Below are 22858 nucleotides of genomic sequence, written 5' to 3'. Positions count from 1 at the left end.
GAGGAGGTGAAGTTCTGCTTCTTTGTGAACACCAGGCACTCACAGCTTAGAGGGTGAGGGCACTCCCTCTTGAACCTTAACCACCTGGATTCAAATCTGCAATGGGAGGAGCAAGGTCACTTCAGATGACTTATTTAACTCATGCCTCAATTACCCCAACTGTATGACGCTGAATAAAAATACTATTGTTCCTATCTCACGATATTATTGACAAGATCAAATATGATTATGAATTGAAGTGGTGTCTTGCACATAGTAAGTACCCAAATGCTAGCTACTGTAATTTGTATTATGTAAATAGAATCTTCCTATTCCATTGTACCATGATATGAGAGGTCCCACCAACACTTAGGCAGCCTTGCTCTCTTACCTGTTAAACCAAATCTCAGCCATTTTACTTTAAAGTTTATTAGAAACTTTAATTTTTATCTCTATAATTTTCACTAAAAAAAAATAAAGAAGAAAAACAATTTACGTCTTCTTGCTTTGGCCCTCTTTAAAGAGAATTATGACAAAAGCAATGAGGTTTCCACATGACAAGTGTCTATGTCATTCCCAAACATCAATAAGATTTCTTAAGTTAGCATAGATTTCAATTGTTATAAATATTAGCATGGTCTATATTATAAAAGCTATAAAATTAATTAGCATAAAATGATGAAATGTTTTCAGAATCTTTTTGGAGTCTATGACATTTGCATTCCACATGCAAATAAATTAAAATAAATAAATTAAAAATAAATTAATTAAAAACAGGATTGCTAGTTTCAGTGTTCCAGATTCTCAGAGAAACAGCACTAGTGCTTTAGGCCTTTATGGGCCTCCATCTATACCCCAACTTTTGGCTTGGGAATTCTCTGAATGTTTCTACTCCTATGTTATCAACTTGGAGATAATCAAAAGCTACAATACTTGCCTTTACTATAAGATAATTAGCATGATAACAATTATGCATTAATTTATCTATCTCATTAAGTAATATGCCACTAAAATTTTAAACTCCAAATGGTGACAAATTCTCTTTTGACATTTCTGAGATAGCCCAATCATAGCCACATGCCTTATTTACAGAGCACCTGACAAGCTTCCAAAGGCTTGTTTGGAACAAGCCTACACAGACCACTATATTTGATCTTCACAGCAATCCCCTAAAGTTGTCTGGTAAGTTCTTGGTCCTAACATATAGGTAAGGAAATGAGCAGCTACTGGTGAAATTAAATCTACTCAAAGTTGTACAGAAATCCTAGGAGAGTAAGCCTTACACAACCACTCTGGCCATCTGCCCACATTCATTTTCCTGGCTTCTATTATCTCATTTGTGTGGGGCTACCTGTGATGTTAGTTTCATATTGCCTTTCCCGAGAGGTTCCACACCATCTCACTTCCAGGTGACCAACCTCCTCCGGACTCTGAGCCATCTACCAGGCAGCATCTATAGCTAATCACTCAGAACCCAAAACCCAACAACAACAAGACAAGAGGAAAGCAGTAGTCCGGCTACCTATGACCAATGAAATAAACGCAAGATACAAAGACACAGAGAGTTTATGAACAACGGAATGTGTCAAGTAAACTGAGCATGTGACTTGCTTTTATATTGAAGTCTATGAAAAGGAATTCTACTTCTGATCCTTTCTGATGGAGAGAAGTTACTTACCCTTTCTTAGCTTCAGTTTCCTCACCTATGGAGTGTTAGTACTGCCACAGCCCTTCAAGCTTACGCTGGGCACAAAAGAAGAAAATGCATGGGAAGTGTCTATCAGTACACGGCCCTTAGTATGGCCTTGATAAATATTTACTAAGCTGGAAGAAGTCTTATGGATGAAGAAATGCATTAATTTAATTTTTTTTTTTAATTTATTTTATTTTTTTTGAGATGGAGTCTCGCTTTGTCCCCCAGGCTGGAATACAGTGGCGCCATCTCTGCTCACTGCAATCTCTGCCTCCCAGGTTCAAGCGATTCTCCTGCCTCAGCCTCCCAAGTAGCTGGAATAACAAGCGCTCACCACCACACCTGGCTGATTTTTGTATTTTTAGTAGAGGCAGGGTTTCACCATGTTGGCCAAGCCAGTCTCGAACTCCTGGCCTCAGGAGATCCATCCACCTTGGCCTCCCACAGTGCTGGGATTACAGGCATGAGCCACCGCACCTGGCCAGAAATGCATCAATTTTAAATGTGATGTACAACAGAGAGTAAAAAATACTCTCTGTTGAGTATCCCTTATCTGAAATGCTTGGAATCAAAAGTATTTTGGATCTCAGATTTTTTCAGATTTGGGAATTTTGCATTATACTTACAGGTTAAGCATCCTTAATCCATAAATCTAAAATCTGAAATGCTCCAATGAGTATCTCCTTTGAGTGTCATGTCAATGTTCAAAAACTTTCAGATTTTGGAGCATTCAGATTTTGGGTTTTTGTATTAGGGATATTCAACCTGCATATAACTCAATAATACAAATTAGATGCCTTGATGTTAAATATACAACACCTTACATATTGTAGTTTACTATCTAAAAAGACATTTAAAATCATTTTACTAAAATTATCTCATCCTAAATTATAGCGGAATAAACCTCACAAAATATCTAAAGTATCAGCAGTTTGGGCAGTTGGATAGAATATGTATATTTAATTCAGCAGAAAAACTGAACTTTTAAATTTTATGAAGCAACAAGAACATGGTTATGCATGTTACCAGGAGGAGGAAAAGGAGGCAGGTAACTTTCTGGAGAAGAAAATGAGAGAAGGCAGATTGGCTTAGGTGTGGGTGGGGAAGTGGGCAGTTAAAAATCTGACCCATCATATAAAGATTCTAGAAAATATACTCTAATACACAGTCACTCAAAACACTCTTAAAGGTCATAGTACTGAAACTCAATAGCTCTCTGCAAAGTGAACATCCATTTTGAATACTGGGATATCTCTTCTCTCCAAGAAAATGTAAGAACCTCCTAAATCCTTCTCTTATGCAGGAACAAAATTGTGAACCATACACTTACCAGTTGATTCTGGTAGGCTGTGACTGCCGTAAAAACTGTTTCTGGAAAGATAAAAGTTCTAAATTCTTCAGACTTCAGGTTGAGCAATGAGGCTGTGTGGTCTTTCTTCTTAATGATGTGTACCCTTGGCTGGTACTTATGCATTGAGTTCAAAATTATCTACAACAGAAAAATGGGAAGTACTGAACTTTACGTACTTACACTACTAAACAGGCCAAATTACAGCGAGACAAGAAAGAATCAAAGCATCTACAATTTCAAAGTCAATTTTAAGATACAGATCTACCCTTTTCGGCCTCAAGGCAAATCATTTTCACAAGATACCGCAGAGTCATTGTTGTGAATCACATTTTGCCAAAACAACTGCAAATCACACAGGTTGTTTCAAGTGTCCTTTCTAAAATCATAGGGGAGGGGTCATCTGAAGGATAAGTTTTACTTATTTTTTAAAATCAAGTCTTTTAAATACTTTTGGTTTGTTAGTCTAGTTAGACCAAAGGACACATGTCTACATTTTCTAAAATAAGAAATCATACATTCTAAGAGGCCAGATTATCATTTATGGAGAAAAATATAAAAGAGTTTAGAAAAGCAGTGTGGTGTTAGGCAAACTTGGGTTAAAATTTTGAATCTGTCAGTTTCTAGTCCTTTAATCCTGGGCCATGTGATTTCGTCTCTCCAATTCCTAGTTTTCTCATATGCAAAAACGTTACTAACCTCATAAGGCTGGCACAGAGAAAACAGGAAGTGCTCAGCAAATATGAACTGTATAATTAGTAGTAATAGGAGTATTTATGACAGCTTCCTTGATTTCCAACTTCCAGTTATTGAACCAAATCTGAATCATGATAGCCATCTTCCATTCTGTAGCTAGTAAAAGTTGCCAAGTACTTCAAACCATAAACACACTCTTGTTAACAAGGCAACCAATAGACAGTATTTTTCACATATCTTTATATATATATGTGAATATATATCTTTATATTTATATATATATATCTATCTATATATTTATAAAGATATATATATAAATATAAATATATATAAAGATATGTGAAAAATATCTTTATATATAAAATATATATATTTTTTCACATACATATACATATATATGAAAAATATATATGTATATATATTTTTTATTGCATTTTAGGTTTTGGGGTACATGTGAAGAACATGCAAGACTGTTGCATAGGTACATGCATGGCAATGTGGTTTGCTGCCCTCCTCCCCATCACCTATATCTGGCATTTCTCCCCATGTTATCCCTCCCCAACTCCCTAGCCGCTGCTGTCCCTCCCCTAGTATCTGGGCAATAAAATTCAATTTCCAATATGAAAGGTTTTCCACATCTCCCCTCCTGCCATCCAAACAGCTATCTAAGTCTGCAAAATTTGGGGGTATGTCTTTCTGAGGATAAGAGGGGTCACATTGTATGCCCTCCTCTCCAAGGAGCTGGCAGAGAGTGTGACTCTCAGGAGACATCAATAAACAGCATGGCAGGACCGATGGCACTCTATGCTGGTTGCTGCTGCTAATAATGCAACTGATGGCTCCCTGGCTTTTTTGGCTAACCTGGGTGTGGGGCATGAGGGCTTCTGCCGATTGACTTTAGCAGAATTAAATACTAGTCACTGTGGGATAACCGATATATAATCAGTCTCTCTCTGTGCTGAGATGCAAGCTAACCTGAAGTTACAGGGTATTAACTGGGATTGACTTTTGAACATGCTGCCTTTTTATGATCCCAAACTGGAACAGGAATAACTGAAATAAATGGTGTCTTTAAATAAATCAAAACAATATTTTAAAATGATAATATCATCTCTTTGTACCATGCACTTGTTCCAAGGATTTCAAGCTATTGATACTCAGTCATAAAACTTGAATAAAGTTGAAGCAGTAAAAGCAAACATTTTCCTCCTGTCATTGATATAAGAAAAAAGTAACATTCATCATATATTCTACTGAGAAGATAAGAATTTTCAAATACCCATCCACCCATATATACACATACCAAAATGGAACAAGCAGTAAGCTTTAAATAAGCTTCCTCTTTCCCCACTTCCACCACCTGAAGGTTAATTTCCTTTGGGAAAGGTTATTGGACAGACCCCAGACTCAGTCACTAAGACCCCAGGACTCCCTGACTCTGCTCAAGCTCTCCTGCAACTTGAGGGCTAAGGAACACTAACAGAAATGTGGGCTCTGCTTCACTCAAGAAATAATTCTTGAGAATAACAAAGTTTCCTTTTCTGAAACTAAAAACGTGTCTGTAAGAGAGGCTTCTTCAGAATCTATGCAAAGAAGTTAGCTAAACAACACAGGATCTAACAATCTTTCCTTGTATTAATAGTTTTCAGAACACACTAATTCTGTTGACAAAAGGTTACATTAAATATATATATTTTTTGAGACAAGGTCTTGCTCTGTCACCCAGGCTGAATTGCAGTGGCACAACCACAACTCACTGCAGGCTTCATCTCCCAGGCTCAAGTGATCCTCCCACCTCAGCCTCCGGAGTAGCTGGGACTACAAGTGCATGCTACCATAACCAGCTAATTTTTTGTTTTATTTTTTTCGGAGAGATGAGGTCTCCCTATGCTGCTCTGGCTGGTTTCAAGCTCCTGGGTTCAAACAATCTTCCCACCTCGGCCTCTCAAAGTGCTGGAATTACAGGTGCAAGCCACCATGCCTGGCAAATATAAAAGTTTTAAAGCTAAAATGCATATAAGCACATGTCTAAGACTAATCAGTTTTTTAAGGTATAATCTTGGTATAATCAGGCTAGACCCTAGAACTTCTGAAATCTAGTTTAGAGCTACTACTACCCAATGAAGCTGATGCTAAAAGAAAAGCATTTCAATTATGGGCAACTAATCTCAAAATGAACTCTCAAGTCTTTTTGGAAAGAGCCATGTAATTCCTCTAAAAGCCTCATTTATAGAAAATTCCAGAATCATAAAAGAATTTCATTTTTTCCTGCAAAAATTTTCATTAAAGTTCAAGAAATTTTAATGTAAATGACATTAAGAATGATCATTGACCTACAAAAAAATCACTCCATACTTCAGAAATTTTAACCTGAAACAAAATTTGTCAGTAGAAGCATGTTTAAAAAAAGAAAGGAAAATTATGCCAATAACCTTAAAGATCAATTATCTTTCTTTTTCAATACACAAGAAAACAGAGCATATTAAGCTACTTCCAATATCCCAACAGCACCACCACCACAGTCATGAGTTAAGTGGCTACACTGACGTCGTTGTAATAAACAGGGTCTCCTACAGGCAGAGAGATAGTGCTAGCTCCTGAAGTGATTTATTTGGTTCCAGGTTTAATCTCACCATTTGAAACCAAACCCAGAACTTTCTTATTATCTATTTATGACCATCTTTGTTAAGAAAGGTCTTCAAACACTTTCTCTAAGTTGCACAGATTTGATCCTCACACATCGTATATATGTATCAAAACATCACATGTACCCCAAAAATATGTACAATTATTATCAATTAAAAATTGTTAAAAGAAGGCAAAATATTATGGAAGTCTCTCTGAAGTTTTCTTAGCATAAAATCTAAGACAGAATTTTTATGTGAATCTTTATTTAGGAGCATGCATGAAGTAACATCCCGGGCAGTACCTTAAAAAGTCATTTTATCAAATATGTAAGGACCTGTACCAATGACTATTTGTTCTACTAAACTACTGATAAGAACACAGAGTTAATTTCTCTTTTTTCCACATTTTAACAAACTTTATACTGACAAAAAAATCTAATTGTTTTGTTTTTAATTACACGGTTTCTCTATGCTTTAATATTCATGAAATTCTCCAAAAAATTTTTTAAAAAGGTTACATAATGAGGAAACAGCATTTTCTCAAACTGATTTGGACATAAACTCCTTTGATTCTATTTCATCTCGCATACATGTATTCTATAGAAGACACTTTGGGGAACCTCCATCAGAGGTCCTAGCCCTATCATCTTTAGGTTTTATTATCTGATATGCCGCTCACAGAATTAGATGCTTAACCCAAGAAGAGTCTGTAGTAGCCTCCAAAAATGTACATTCTCTTAGTTTAGTTGGCTTGAGTGGTACGGCAATTTTAGAAGCCTTGGGAATTCCATGGGACAGAAGATTCCTGACCTTCTTGCATAGAAACGGCACACAGCATTCCTGTTAATGACCTATTAACAAAATCAGTCAAGGTCCCCTGAAAAACAATAAATGTTCCTATAAAATGACTCAGAGATAGAAGGTAGGAAGGAGAGAGGGAAAGCAAGAAGGGACTCAGAGAGAGGCAGTTTTGTGCAACTTGTCCATTCCATCTTGGGGAACCTGCACGGTCCACGGCCCGGTACTTACATGGCCATGTTGATCCAGTTCATTGTTGGTAAGTTTCACCTTTTCAAAAGACACCATTTGTTTGAGTAGTTGCTCACCCGTAAAAGGAGAATCTGGGTGCACATAGAGCCTAAGAAAGTTAGAAGAAAACTTTATGGAGACTTTTTAAAAAAATCTGTCTCTGTGGGTTACACAATGTTCTGATTCTAAAGGAACACACAAACCATATATAAGTGGTAAATTTTATTGCCCCATATACCTTAAATTTATTAATATTGCAATGTCAAAACAACTCCAAAATGTCTAATGTTTTCCTTCATGTTCCAATGATCTAAAAGAGTTAATACTTAGCAAATTTTCTATTAAAAGCTGATCAAGACATTTTTTAAAGGTTTTTTTTTTTTTCCATCTATCTAGTAAACTACTGGTCTGCTTCTATCAAATGCAAAATCTTCTTGTTGAAGGTGCTTTCAAAAGAAAAAGTAGGTTACACTAACTGTGTAAGAAGTTCCTATCACAAGCATCTCTAAAATAACAATGAAAACATAAATAATTTAAAAGAGAAAATAATTTTAGAGAATCAATTTATTTAAAGTTTTAAAATTTACAGTTTGTATTCTTTGTAAATACAAGATGGAGTAATTTTAATATAAGGACATGGAGAACTTCCAGTAGTCCAGAGATCAGTTGGGAGTCTGTTGTTCTTCCAGTTACATTAAACACTACTGCTTTCATCGTTATCTGTTTATGTGCTCACTAAAACAGAGTTAAAACAAGCTAGACACACTTCAAATTATTTATTTATTTGTAAACAGCATAAGCCAAAAAAAAGTACTCACTTTGATGGGAAAAATTTGTTTATCATGTATTGATCAGTTGCTACATGCAAGGCAATCTTTTACTCACTCACAGTTAAATGCAGGTCATTTTTTCTACCTGTGACAATCGCTTTAAGTGCAGCTCCTTGTAAGTCCCCATCCTGGTATCTTCTTGACATAAATCTTTCTGAAGTCAGACAGAGACTACAGAACTAATGAGGGGGAATTGAAATCCTTGATTTAATAGGACAAATTCCTTTATCCATGTAACACCTTATTTATATAAAAATTTTATATAGGATCCTTATAACTATAAACGTAAATATTTTTATTAGGGCAAAAGCAAGGGATAAGAAGTCATAAAGTCTTCCTTGCAATATTCATGTAAAGAACAAGAAATCTGTGCCATGGTTTGTCACACAGAGGACTAAGAACAGAAGAATTCTGTACCCATGCTGAAACTCACAAAGCCCACCAGGAGCAATGCACAAAAAAGGCTGACAGCACCAAAGATTCTTACCAGAGCTACAGAGAAACTCTAAAGGCTTCAGGCATTTGTCTGCCTGTTAATTCCACTGTTTTTAGGAGGAGTGCTCACAGTTGCCTTTCAATTATGCTTTGATAGCACAACCACTTTTCAAGCACCATGCTTCCAAGACTGTAGCTTTCTTTATAGGTGCAGTTGTTTTACTGATCAGAACCACATTTCTCCCTCTAAAAAAGCTCCAAAATTATTTAAAGTCCTAAAAGTTGATGAAATGTTTCCTCTTTAAGGATCACATTCTCCACATGTAATAGCTAATATTAATGTATTTAAATATTAATTATGTACTTTAAAGAAAAGGAAATGTCCTATATGAAAATGTAACATTATTTTAGATCATAAATAATGTCTCACCTATTATTATGATCAAGTAATACTGTCAAGCATTATTTCTTCTGGTTAGAAATGACTGACCAATGACCTTCAGTCTGAAATAAAATGCTTCAAAGTCCTTAAACCATGGGAAATTTTTGCCACCAGTACAAAATTATCACCTCCTAAGTTCTTCGCTTTTCTCTTAGAGAGACAGATAGTATAGCAAACTACTTCTTTTAACAATAATAGTAAAGAATAGTTGCTATTACCTAGAATATTTTTATCCCATAATAAGCTAAACATTTTTATTTCATATCAATCTGAAAAAGCTGAACTAGGATGAATGAAAAAATATACAGGAAGCCCCTCCTCTCAAGTCCCCCGGAGACTTAAAATTCCAGCAATAGCTTAAACATGCTTCAGTTAAGATAGTGTATTGGTACACGCTTTTCTTCTCCAACCAGAACAGATTAGTAACATAAACAAGGCATGTCATATTTCCAAAGTCCTGCTGGCCTGCATCAGCTCCCCATACCTTCAGATAGGAAGAAAATGTATGTTTAATAAGAGTGATTAACTTCTTAGAGGAAAGACTGGAGGAAAAACGAGAAAAAGAGGGTTTGCTGGTAGTAAATGGTTAGGAATCTGCTAAAATACTCTCTCTCTCTGATTTAAAACAATATTGAAAAGTTTGAAAGGAAGCTCAAGAATAATAGTAAACCATTTAATAGTAAATAGAAGAGAATACTACTTTTACTAATTTTAATATCTATTATAAACTGGTGACTCTTGCTCAACTAAAACAAATGAGTAGCAATTGTTTTTTAGATTTTCTTAGTCTTGACTGTTATTTAATATACTGATATGGAATGGCTGGGAAGACGACCTTTCTAGTCTGTTCCGAGAATGGAAAACTCTGAGAGATTGCTTTTAATCTCTTTTCTAGTGCATTTAGCATATGATAAGCTCAATAATATAATAAACTACTAATTAAGCTGAATATTTTATCTGAACCATATGTGTAATTGTCTGTTGATTCTTTGCCTTCACTGTGACGCCAGACTAGACACAAAGTACCAGCCGTAACTTAACAGTTCTTAAACCTGGACATTTAAATAAACTCTTCACTCTGATATGAACTTTCAATCAATTACAAAATATTAGTCATTTAACAACTGAAAAGCTATCAGGCTGAGCCTTAGAACCCAAAACATAAAGTCAGCTAATATGTTTTGTTTTGTATTAAAATAGGCAGTTACATTCCTGTAACTTCATCTATTATTCTTCATATAAGCAAATACATGTTTTTCCTGTTAGAATACTCATTTGATTAAGACAATAATAATAAACACTTGCATGTGCTTTTTGAAAGATGGTACTCCTGGAAAAACTGTATTAGCAATGAATTTCACAAGAGTAAATATAATGATCCCTAATATATTAACTGAAGAATGTTTCATGTAAAAGAACCTGTTGTTGAATTACATTCATCCACTAAAATTATAAAGGGAGAAAATAAGAGTTGGCTTTTATTTTTACTTTAAAATCTCTGAACCCTTTATTGGTCAAAAACAATTGAATTTTACCTAAATGGTGTTTATGATGTGGAGTTATAACCACATGATTAACAAATACCATAAGCAACCATTTTACTAAAATACACTCTTCTAAAAAGGGTTTTAGGACAACCACTTCATCAGTAGGCTTATTCAGTCTGGTTTTAAGCAGCAGCTAGAGAGAATGTCTATATTTATATTTATACAAAATGGGTCCACATTTCTAATGAATGCTCAAATTGGAATGTAAGAAAAACTTTTGAAATGAATTACTGCCTGATGAAACAAACTTAAAGACAGTGTTTTCTCTAGGCACAAACTACCTTTCTCAGAGCCTAGCCCATATTTTGTATAGTCAATCCTAGAGTGTCCAGGCTTGGAATGTTCTCTTGCCAGAGCCCGCTGCTTTAAAAACACACTTGCTTAAAATTCACACAAGCCAGAAACATTCTGACAAAAGCGTTAACAGTTTTCACAGCAAAAAATCCAGAGGCACAAACCTGGCTGGCAACGGTGGGTCGGCTTTGCCAGCGACCAGCCAGGAGGACCGGTGGTAGGCGTAGCGGTACCTCTTGTTGTCCACAGGGACGATGTCCATCAAGACTATGTACTTGGCCTCAGGATCCACCCCGGAAAAGGACACCCGGATGGTGGGAAACATCCTCCTGACAGAGAGAGACAGAAAATGGACCCTGTTTACGCTGACTAATAAACTGGCCCTAATTGGGAAGACAGAAAGGAGAGTGGGAAGGAGGGAGGGAGGGAAAGGGCCTGACTCCTGATTCCGGTCCACAAAACCCCTTTTTGCTTTGTTTAAAGCCTCAGAGAAGTGAATACAGAGATGGGGAGTGGGGGGGGGGGGTGGTTCTTTTAAGCTTAGAAAATTTCAAGGGTCACCTTTAAGTAAGTGTTAACTGCTAGGTGAGAAGGTGTGGGTGGGGGTGGGGGTATGTGTTAACACTAGAAAGTCTGTGATTAGGAGGAAACCCTATGCATTTCAATGATCAAGCTCACTTAAACGTCAAAGGACCCGAAGTCCCTGGAGCTGACCCAGTCACGCAACCCACCGGCATCCCAGCCAGAAAACTCTGCTCTTGCAAAAGAAAAGCCAAGAGCAGAAGTTTCGGGGAAGGATTTCTTAGAGACCCTGCAAGTATTTTCTGCAGTCCCAAGAGCTACAGCCACCAAGTTTTGCCGGCCTCTGCCCGGTCCCAACCTCCCGCAGCCCTGCAGCTTCCTGCCCGACCGGAGCCCGCCCAGCTCTGGCGCCAAGAGGCCCCGAGCAGTGCTCCTGCGTACAGGGAATTTTATCGTTTCAAATTTCATTCTTCCTCCAGGTTTTAATTTTAGTTTTTAATAGGAGTTGGCAGCTTTTGCAAATTGAGACTGATAAAAGGAAAGCTACTCACCTACCTAGAAGCACCCAGCAGCTCACCAGGCACCCCTGGCACAAATTCCTCCTCCTTCCAGATCCCGACCCCCGCACCTCCAAACCTTCTTCAGCTCCAGGGAGAGCAGACCACACCCTTTGGGCTTAGTGTGCCTCCCTGGTCCCTGTGCCCTTCTCAACAATCCTGAGAACACAAATGACTAGAAGTCCTGTAGCTAGCTGGAAGGAAGGAAGCTGGTGGAAAGAAGCTGCCCTGGAGCAAAGCTGGCTCTCCGCTCCATGACCAGCCAGCTCCCACCCAGTTCCAGGAAGCGCCCTCAGCTACTCAGGGAGTGTCCTGACTTTCCACACCCCAGCCCCCAAGGCCCCACTACCTGCCCGACTTGGTGATGATCATCTCGGTGCCCAGCTCATGGAATTTGTCCCAAAGCTCCTTGGTCTCCAGGCTGCAGGCGATTTTGGCCATTTCCTCACTGGGGATGATGGGGGTGGTGGGGATCAGCGGCTCAGTACACAGAGAAGAGGAGGATGGGCTGCTGCCACCGCCTCCACCAAACTCCCCGTGAGCATCCAGGCTGGCCAGCTCACCCAGGGGCTGGGCACAGGACGACTTCTCCACAAATTGCTCTGGAGGCAAAGAGAATGGTGAATGACAGCTGACACTGTCAAACAAGGAAAGATCTGGAAAGAACAGCATAACCACAATGGTCACTTGGATTTGACTCAGGAAAAGTTAAGGTCAGAAACTCCAGGCGGGGCTGTAGGGACGACCCATCACTGTGTAAAATTACCTGGGATTCCCATAGGGTGACATGCCCAGTGTTTCCTGAACAAGCTAGTGAGTTCTAGAATGATGGCTTGTCACCACCAGTACTAAGTCCACTCTGTGAAATAAAAATGTGAGAGTGGAGGAAGGAAAAGGTGATGATCATGAGGGATGAATAGCAAATATTTCTATTGTCACCCTCGCAATCCTAGACTTCGTAGCTCATGGGACCGATACCAGTCCTGCCTCTTTGACAACCAGGAGGGATTTCTCTCCATGGAGACCAAGATAGCAAAGAGATCAGCACCTTCCTCACTTGGAGAGGAACTTTCCCTTCCTTCCTGGAGTTCTCTCTCCATAAGAGAAAAGGAAAGGAGAATAGGAAGGTAAAAGAAAAATGGGGAATGTGGTTGACAAAAAAACAGTCACTTCATCTCTGTGCCTGACTTTCAGTTTTCTAGGCTTTATGGTGAGAGTTAGAACATTTTTATACTCTTCCTCCCAGCCCAAGGTCTTATGAAAAATGCTACCATACAGCTTGCTCATAAGAGCAGGTTCTGTGGGCCATTTTTCAGAATAGACGTGGAACAATTACTTGAGGGGTGACGTATAAAATTTTTCTTTCTCCCAAAAAAGTCCTAGAAGTGAGAAAAACAACCTCAAACGCAGGCCGGCACTGTATTAAAGTGGGAAGAATGCTCTGCCATCCACCACCAGGTTGGAATACTGCTGCCTATGAACCAAACATTCTCCCCCACAGCTGATAAGGGCCTCGGACTACACCAGTCACTTTGATGGAATACAGGGAGACTTTTGTAATTGTCCCAATTATCTTCAATCTCAAAAAAGAAACTACTTGAATTTGCAATGTGAAGCTGATCTCTTAAGTGCCCTCAAGAAATCAAAGCCAGTTCTAAATGCATGTATGTGCATGCATATAATGTATGTGGGCATATGGGACATACACGGATCATAAGGTCTTTTATTTCCTACACATCTTCACATGAAGAAAACCGGAGACCGAGTGTTTTTACTTTTACCTCTCATACAATGATAATCCAATCCATGAAAATGATTTAACTTAAGAATAATCAAATTAACTGCCATCCTGATTTTTTTTCAGATTAAAGAAAGGAAACCACGCCATAACAAAATCTTATTTTCTACTAACATTTTCAGAAACACATTCACATGATATCTTTGGTGGGAAGTAAAAAGTAGTCTTGATGATTTTTTTTTTTTTTTTTTTTTTTCTGACAACTGAAAGTGGCAAACTCCCTAAGCCCCAGACTGACCAATGCATCCGGATGGGAAGCGGGAGAGGAAGAAAATGAAATAGAAATGCTTCAGTGGACTGAAGGTGTTCTTTTAAATAGACTTCAGGCGTTTAAATGGGCAATCCTGGGACACACTGGAATCCTCCTTCCCACTCTACTGTTTGCTTCAACAAAAATCTCACATTCTCTCTTAACAGAACTTTTATGCGTTTCTCTTGCTAGAGTCCCTGGCTTGCAGTCACCTCTGTTGAACTGGCATGTTAAGGGACAAGAATGCCTGCTAGTTCTTTTAGAGCCCATCTCAAAAGCCAGGAGAGGGAAACTCATTTTATAGACTAGTGTGTGTTCATGGGTGGGGGCTTAGTGGTGGTGGTGGAGTTGTGAGCTAGGAATGGCTTTAAAGTTCAAGATTTAGAAATTTTGATAAAAGGTCTTTTTTCTCAGAAAAATAAAGAGAGAAGGAAGTAATGTTGAAATGACAGTGCAGCTGGGGCTGGCATGTTTCCCAATCTGCTGTCTACACTTCCGTCAGGAATTTTAACCTGAAATCCTCTTTTCCTCCTATGTAATAAACTGAGATATTTGCAAAGCATTCAGCAACTATGCATGCTAAACAGCAATGCGTAATGTTTAGAAGTCCACAATATAACTTTGAAACTGTTAGTTATATTTTTCTAAACAATCGGGGTTTGTTTGATTGATTGTTTCCATTTCTTTGCCAGATTTAGATTGAGATGGGAGGTCGGTGGGAAGAACCAGGGTAAGGGAGTGAAAACTTAGAGGAGAGGTGTTTTTGTTTGTTTGTTTTTGGTTTTTTGTTTGTTTGTTTGTTTTGTTTTGATATTCTGTTTTCTAGAGATCGAATAGTTTCTTTTTCCTCCGTTCCAAGTAGCTACAGGAATTTTACTTCGCTCATCTTTATGTCCAAGCACCTCGTTTTAGATCTCTAACATTTCCTTTTTTCTTGTTATTATTTTGGATATAATATGCTAAAGTGTGGGAAGGCCAGAGAGAAGAAAAGAAAAATTGGGGAAGGTTAAAAAAGAAAAATTACCTTAAGTTAGCTACCCGATTTTCACATTTTAGGGATACCAGATGATCAGGATGTACAATAATTATTTCCTGGGGACCCACCAGGCAATGATGAGACCGGTTCTTTCTCTCTCAGCTGTAAAGGGATTTTAAATATTTACCTTGGGCTGGTTCTTTTCCATGTAATTCACTAGTGATAAAGAGAACATAATCCTTATTCTCCCTTTACTCCTAGCCTGGTGTCTTCTATAAATGGTAAAGGTTGTTAAACAAACAATATAACTGAAAGTAGAGGAATCTGAGAAATGGTTGCTGGTTAGTGTTTTTGCCAACCTCAAATGAAAATGTCGACAGTTACAAAATGATGTCTTGGTGATAAATCTGGAGCTTCAGTGAATAAAATGGTTCGTGCAGGGAGAACTGGCTTATTTTACTTCACAGTGGTTTCAAAGAGCTCGCTATTCTATTCAAGTCAGAAGAAAATGAAAATTAAACTGGTTTCCTGTGAAATCGTTTAGTGTCTCCTTGGTTTCAAACGCACAAGCAGGTGTTAAACGCACAGTAAATCCTGTTGAGCTTTAAAAGGGATTGTATTATTATTTTTCCCTGAATGTTTTTATACTAACATACACACACAACATATGTCCGATCTGATACATGGATTCTAGACAACTGGGGAGACCGACGGGCCCAGGTACAAGATGCACAGCCCATCGCATGCAACAGACTGAAGCCTCCAAAGAAAACTTGGACCGAAAAGAAAAAAAATCTCCCACCTGCGATGTATGGCTCATGGCTTGAGCATCAGAAGCTGCTTCGAGCAGCCTGCGGCCAGGGACAGGGGGACAGATGGATGCGCACCACCCCGGTCCTCGGCGGAGAGCCGAGTAGCCTGACTTACCCAGGGGTTTGATGGTGTTCTCCGTCGCCTCCTTCTCCTTGGAGCCCCCGCTCGACATGAGCGCGGCAATGGAGAAGGCGTTGGCCCGGGAGGAGAGTTGGGGCTTGGGCGACGCCGTGAACTCCATGGTCCCCAGCACGCGGTCCTGGCCAGGGACGGGGTCGGCTGAACTGCCGTCCAGCTTCCCCAAGGGAGACAAAGACCCGAAACACAGTGCAAAGTTTCCGAGAGCAGTCACAGCGGGGCCAGAGACTCCAGAAGAGTCAGCTCCAACCTCTCAGAGCTCCGCACTAGCCTCTATCACCCACCGCAAAGCCACAGAGCCGCAGAGACTTCGAAGCAGCCAGAGAGGAGAGGACCCACCGGGCACTCCAGCGGGTGCGCACGCCCCGGGACGCTCGGCAGGACGACAGGCTGCACAGCCCGAAGGCGGAAATGGGCATCAGCTGCACAAAGCCCCGGGGTCCCGGAGCATCCCGTCAGCGTCTTTCCTCCCTCTGGGGCTAGGGACGGCCGGGGCGTCCCAGGCTGAGGTGGCGATCAGCCTAGCGCCGCTGCTAGGGCGCGGGCGTGCGGAGCGCGGCGCAGAGCCAGGAACACTGCGCCCCGGCGCTCGCTGCCCGGAGCCTTAATTTGCTGGCGGCGGCGATCCCGGCGGCCCGCAGCCAGTCAGCGCCGCACCACGTCACTGCTTCCTGATTCCGCCGCCGGGGGCGGGGCCGCGGGCCGGGCGCTGAGGGCGCGCCCAAAGCGCGGCGCCCGCGTGGCCTGGCGTCCCGGCTGTACGGTAGCCCAGAGCAGGATCAGGGAAAGGGGTGCCACCACTAGGCTGACGCAGCTGCCGTGGACACCCTCGCCTGGTGTCGCAGTCCCGAGCGGGAGGGCGGTGCGCGCTGTCGTGAGAGGGTGTATCATCGCGGCCTAACGCCCGAGATCCCGGCATGGCCTAGTTGGGGAACCTATGGCTAGACCAGAGGAAGCTCGGGAGTACTTGCTTTTTCCATTCTTTTTCTTAACTGCGCTCAAAGTTCCAAAAGAAAGTAGGGAAACGCTCAGTAGAGCGGGAACCTACGCCTCAGCTGGCGCCAACAGGTCAGGTCCATAGTCCGGGCAGATCCTAGGGCCGGGACTCTCATTCGAGGTCCCAAATTTAATCTCCTTGACAGTGGGGCTGAACAAATGCAACCCTGAAAAGATAAGCTTAGCGGGAACTACGGGCATTTGGCAAAGGGTGCTGCTCTCAGAAGCATGGCTTCTGCTCCTCAGCAGTGCCCCTCTAGCCTGGGGCTCCTTTTTCCCCCCAGAAGGACTACGGAAAATGGGGCCGCTGCCGAAGGAAAGGCGAAGGTCAGGGCGCGGAGCCCTACGGTGACCACGCGACGCGCAGTGCAGTGAGAGAGTGCGAACCTTAGGGTAGCGCCCGGGCTAAGCAGACACCGACCGCTCTGGTTTTGCAAAGGCGGCTGTGACCCGGACTTCCCAGGGCCTTGTTGGTGGGCGTCCTGTTAGCCCTACTCGGCCTGAATATCTCAAATTCTCTGAATTCGCAGGGTAATCCGCTTCGAATGGAGCCATGTAAACTCAGACTGACATACACACTCAGCTGTACATGTAAATATTTGTTCTCTTTTCCAGCCAGTCGGTCTGGCTATTAGAAGCCTCTTCTTAAATTTTTTTTTTTTTAAATTAAATTTTAAAACTCCAATTTTTCACTGCACCACCCACTACTCCTGAAATAAATTTATTGGGGAAAACTGCAAGTTAAAATAGCTGTCGCAAACGTTTGTGTGAACAAAATGATGACATCTGGAAGAGTTGTGATTTCAGCCTGTCTTGGTCATCGTGTGTGAATAGGTTTTAACAAGGTGCTGCAAGAAAGTGACTAAAAAATGCGTTCTGATATCACTATCGAAGTTCAAAGTGTCGATTTATAAGTGTTTGGGGAAATTCGTAAAACCATAGACTTTGGTGCTGGAAGGAATTTACGCTGTCGCCTAGCCTGTCTCTATGTGCGTTTGAGAGACAAAAACAGGACCCGGCGTGGCAGAGCGGCCATCTCCCGCCAGTCCACCCCAGCGGCTAGAAGCAGACAGAGGGCAGGACTTACACTCCGGGCCCCTACCCTGATCAGCCCCGGGCCCTGCAGCCATGGCTGGGCTGTTAGCTGAAGAGCCAAAGTAGAATTAACATAGGCTGGCAAGCTGAGGGCTTTCAAATTAAACCGTAGGATGCTCTGAGGGTCCGTTTCCATTCTTAAATTTTGTGCCGGTTTTGGACAATCCAGACCCCTGTTTTGGTTATTAAAGCCCTCCATGCCAACACATCTCTCCCCACACACAACACCTTCTCAATATACGTGACATTTCTTTGTATTGAGTGGAGGCCCACAATGGTTCCTTTCCTGTTTCAAATGCTTAGAATTTGTCTAGAAAGTAAGATTTCTCTCAAGAAGTGGACATTTTGGGGGTTCAGGAGATGTCATTGTTAGTCTAGACCTTGATATATGCTTCAACAGGGTGTGGCAAATCTTGTTAGCTGAATTTGGTTTTCAAGCACTTGCGTCGAGATTATACATTAAAAAAAAAAACAAAACAAAACACCCTGCAGTTGCTTTTCTACACAGAGGAAGACTGTGTTCTTTCTTAATTACCTTAATGACTCAAAGTGGAATATGAATAATATCACGAGAGGAACATTTTCAGAAAAATTGATGAAGCAAGGGGAAAACGGAATTGCCAGAAATTTGTTTCCGCCTCCTTTCCAAGTGCCTACCCGGCCTTAGCCCAGCTCTGTCTCTTGTGCGCAGGAACCCCCGACTGTTCATCCTTCTACAGGTAAAATACTATACAAGAAAGGATGAGTGATCGGTAGGAGGCAGGCGGCAAACCAGAGATATTGAAAAGGCCACTTTAAACAAATCTGGGTGACCCGTTTGGGGATCCCTAGGCTATGCATCTTGTTGGTGTTGAAACCACGGCAGTAAGAACATGTGCTGCAACATTATTAACGGGGGCACACTGTCCCTCCTCCTAGATTTATTGCCTTTGCAAATCAATATGATGCCATAAAAACGAGGAACCAGTTCTGGGCAGAGAGGTGCTGTCAAAAGATGATTCAAAGCTTTCTCAAAGCGGAGAGTGCAGGAGGTCCCTTTAAAACCCCACTGACAGCGCAGGTTAATAGGTAAAACCACCCGGGGGCTGGAACAAAACAATCACATTAACACATCTCTCTAGGCCCTTCTCAGGCAGCGGAGGCTGCAGTAGTCTGAATGTTAACTTTAACACGCATTACCCCGAGACTGCATAGGTTACCTAAACCTCTCAAAGCTTCAGTTTCTTCATCTACGTTAGAATAGGGCCAATAATTCATGCCTACCTGGAAAATAACTGTTTGGATTAATACCCTAATATGCATAAAATACCTAACATACAACACAATCAACCAAACGTAAGTAAAGCATAATATAGAGTTTTAATCATATCTAATTTTGAACACCAAATTCTCGATCGGAGAGACATGTCTCTCGGGTGCTCATATATAAAGTAATGGTTTTGGATTGTACACAGAGCATTGGAGCCACAGGAGGGTATTGGGCTGTTATTTACATCCCGTTTAAACTTTGGAGCCGAAGAATGTAAAATGTTGTTATACGTCTGAGTTTGGTTAAATGGAATTTGATTATATGGAGGACTGGAAGTTGTCTCCTTATATACACCACTGTCTCAAATTCTCATATGTAGCTCCCGGAACTCAGAAGACAGTTGACCCCCAAAACTGCCCAGAAGGTAATCGTTTTCCGGCTTTTGGACAATGGTCCCTCGCTTAACGAATGCTAACGAATGCTCCCTTCTCTGGGAGCTGCGGGACCAGTCCCGGCAGGTCTAACCAGTCCTCCCCAGGGGCAGTGGTCAGGAGCCGGGCCGAGAAGGTGGGGCGGGGTGCCAAGCGGAGGGCGCAGCCTGGCAGCCTCTGTGGGCGGCGGGAGAGAAGGGGAGAAGCGAGATCCTCTTCTCAGCACAAGGGCATCTATCTACTCCCGAACATGGCCGGAGATTTCCGTCCGCAGCCACCTCCAGCTCTTTCTGGTAGATGCTTTAAAAGCGACAGTAACTGGCTTCGGTGCCTTTGGATCCCTAAATTCGATTTATGGAACGGAAAGATTTCCCAAGCGTAGTGGGCAGAGGAGCTGCAGCCCCTCCAAGGCCACTACGGCGCGTTCCCGGGGCTTGCCGAGAGCAGCGCGCGGCCCCGTGCCCGATGGGGTGCGAGCTGCGCGGCCTCGGATTTCACTGCGAGGCGGGAGGGGTGGACAGAGACTTTCCTCCGAAGATCCTTCCGACGCACACCCGGCGAGTTTTAGTTTCTCGAGCCAAAGTGGTCCCGTAGAAGTGGTCCCGGAGAAGCGCTCCCTCGCAGCCTAGCTGCAAGAAGTGTCTGGTAACGTCCGGGCCTCGGGCCGACCCAGGAGGCCGGTGGACCAGAAAGCTGGACCAGAGGAGCCCTTGCCCAAGTCTTGCTCTAAAGGCAAAGCAAAGATCCAGCTCCCCTGTGTGTCACTGAAGCTCCTGGGTGGGATGTGCTTGGCGCTTTCCGCCCGAGACCTCAGTCGCGCCCAGCTATAGTGTAGAGAAAGGGATGTCGTGTGGGCGTAAGGCGGATCGCGCCTCTTTCAAAGGCCCGTGTGGTCAGCAGGTGAGGGGAAATGTCCTTCCGGCAGAAGCCCGCGGTGCTGCGACGTTAACGCCCCTGGCCTCGGGCTGGGGACTGCGGGCAGCCTAGGGCGCACGTAGTTTCAGCAGTCCCGCTACTTGCGCGCGGGATCTCAGGCCTCACCATGTCCGCCCTGGGCCGCCTCTGGTATCCACCGCGCGGAGCCTCCCGGCTTCGCAGCTTCCTCCCCGGGTCCCCACGCCCCAGGCCCAGCAGCCCGCTCAGAGGACTACCCTCGGGGCTGCGACCTCCTCGCTCCTCCCCGCAGCCACTCGCTCCCCGCTCAACCCCCAAGAACTTGCAACCACCGGGACCGGCCCTCAGAGCCCCGGGCCTCCTCCCGGCAGTGGATGAATCAGCGCGTTAGCGTTGGGTGCAAAACTCGCAGCGTGATTAAGAACTGCAAAAGCAAAAGGAAAAATCTCTTCTGAGCCTGTGGGCTTGGAAGCCAGACTTACTCTCCTCGCACTCCTGCACCCTCCCTTCTCCCCCATCTCCTCCTTCTCCTCCTCCATGCGTGCTCCCACCTTCCTTCTGCAACTCTCCTCTTGGCCGCCTTCCCTGTCCCAAAGGCCAGGCTGCTGACGTATGCTATTTATTTTGTACATCATGATTTTTGTATGAATTTTGACTTCTAAAATTATTGCATTAAAATATTATTTTCTTGACTACTGAGTTGGTTGGCGTCTAAATTGTGGGTTCTCTCGCCGGTCCTGGGCCTGTCAGGAAGGTTAAGAATTTTATCGAAATGACACGGACCATAAGTAGTAGAACCGGGCTTCCAATGCATATCTGTGGTTTTGAAAGCGACGCCCTTACCGCTACATCGCTCACGGGACTATTACCCTGGAACCCCCATGATAGGGAGGAAGGCAGACAAGGGACACGTTTCCTGCTTCGGGATGAAGGTCCTGTTGGCTGGGTGCCCTGGTCTGCCCTGGCGGTCGCGTGGGGCTTGCGTGGATGGCGCAAGCTGCAGCCAAACCGGCTGCCCGAGGGCGCTTCCTGAGCTGCAGTTGCTCGGCTGTTTAAAAACAAACTTAAACTAAGTGAGAGTTTCACTAGGGAATCGCTTCACTTGGGAAAATGAACAAGCCTCCCACCAGCAACTGTGCACTGTCCCCTCAGGTGACTGCTAGAACATCTCCACACATCCTGCAGTCATCTCTCACCTCTGCTTTTCAGGAGCAAGAGTCAGCTGTTTTTGTAAGGAGGTTTGAGAGATCAAGGTGTGGAGGACCCAAGGAGGAAGCAGCCCTCAAGGTCTCTGCTGCCAGCTCCCACAGTAAGTCATTCCAGAAGCAGTTGACTGAACCTCATCTTACTCCCAACAGTGGCAAAATGCATATTGTAAGCGCTTGGATGCCTATTCTTAAATGTCAGTGTGCTCCAGACCACTTGAAACGTGAATTATATAAGGAAACAAAGATGTATGCATGTGGTAAAAGATAACGAATGCAGAGGATTTGTTCATTCATCCAGTATTGCACAGCACCTACTCTGAGCTGGGTACTGTACAAGGTCGGGGAATAGAATGGAATAGTGATCAGGATCCTAAAATTCCTGCATTGTGCACCTCACAGTCTGGTAGGAAACACTTATAATAAACATATAAACAAATACAAGGAGTACAAATTCCGATGATGACTTGAGGAAAATAAGAACAGACATAAAGAATTCATATTTGTTGGCATTCATTCATTCCAGGCCAGGCACTGGCTTGTTAAGGTGGGGACAGAGTTGGACAATTTGCTTATGATCCCTGCCGTCAAGTGTTCAAAGCCTAGTTGGGAGATGCATTAAAAAAAAAGTGTCCTCATGGCAAACATACATTACGTTCCCATCTACATTTTGCTAAAGAACTCGTAGACTGTAGGGGTCTAATAGCTTAATGGAAACAAACAACTTTAGAGAAAGTCCTTGTGGAGAAAGATGTTGAAGTCTGGCACCAGGCTATGCTGCCTCTGCTTTTATATCTGTAAAATATGTTTGCTGACGGTCATATGTCCTTACATCGCAGAGTTTTTTGTGAAGATTAAATGACACAATGTCTGTATAAGGGCGAAGGACTTCACAGACATAACTATCTGCCAACCCTGGAACTGGGGAAAGCCTACTTTTTGATTTAGGGATGATATAAATTCGATCTGATCAAGGATGTGTGTTCAAGAGCCACAGTGTCAGTCCTGCACTCA

The 22858-nt window shown here is 42.5% G+C and overlaps 1 protein-coding gene and 1 long non-coding RNA gene across 3 annotated transcripts in view; one reads left to right on the top strand and one right to left on the bottom strand.

Annotated features, from left to right (window-relative positions):
• The window catches only part of TBX20 (T-box transcription factor 20), a 56377-nt gene extending 39775 nt beyond the window's left edge, over window positions 1-16602 (bottom strand). The window contains exons 1-5 of the mRNA XM_032286818.1: window positions 15951-16602; window positions 12349-12601; window positions 11085-11249; window positions 7373-7481; window positions 3003-3161 (exon numbers count right to left, since the gene is read on the bottom strand). Of these exons, the coding sequence (XP_032142709.1) occupies window positions 3003-3161; window positions 7373-7481; window positions 11085-11249; window positions 12349-12601; window positions 15951-16077 (813 nt within the window). The 5' untranslated portion in view covers window positions 16078-16602. The remainder of the gene's footprint in view (window positions 1-3002; window positions 3162-7372; window positions 7482-11084; window positions 11250-12348; window positions 12602-15950) is intronic.
• The window catches only part of LOC116557358, a 231370-nt gene that overhangs the window by 197866 nt on the left and 10646 nt on the right, over window positions 1-22858 (top strand). The gene's annotated exons all lie outside the window — the stretch shown is intronic.

This window comes from Sapajus apella, unplaced genomic scaffold (assembly GCF_009761245.1).
Source record: "Sapajus apella isolate SASKATOON/1434 unplaced genomic scaffold, GSC_monkey_1.0 scaffold19, whole genome shotgun sequence".
NCBI lineage: Eukaryota > Metazoa > Chordata > Mammalia > Primates > Cebidae > Sapajus > Sapajus apella.
The sequence above is the reverse complement of the archived record's forward strand: the minus strand, read 5'-3'. Positions and strand labels throughout refer to the sequence as shown.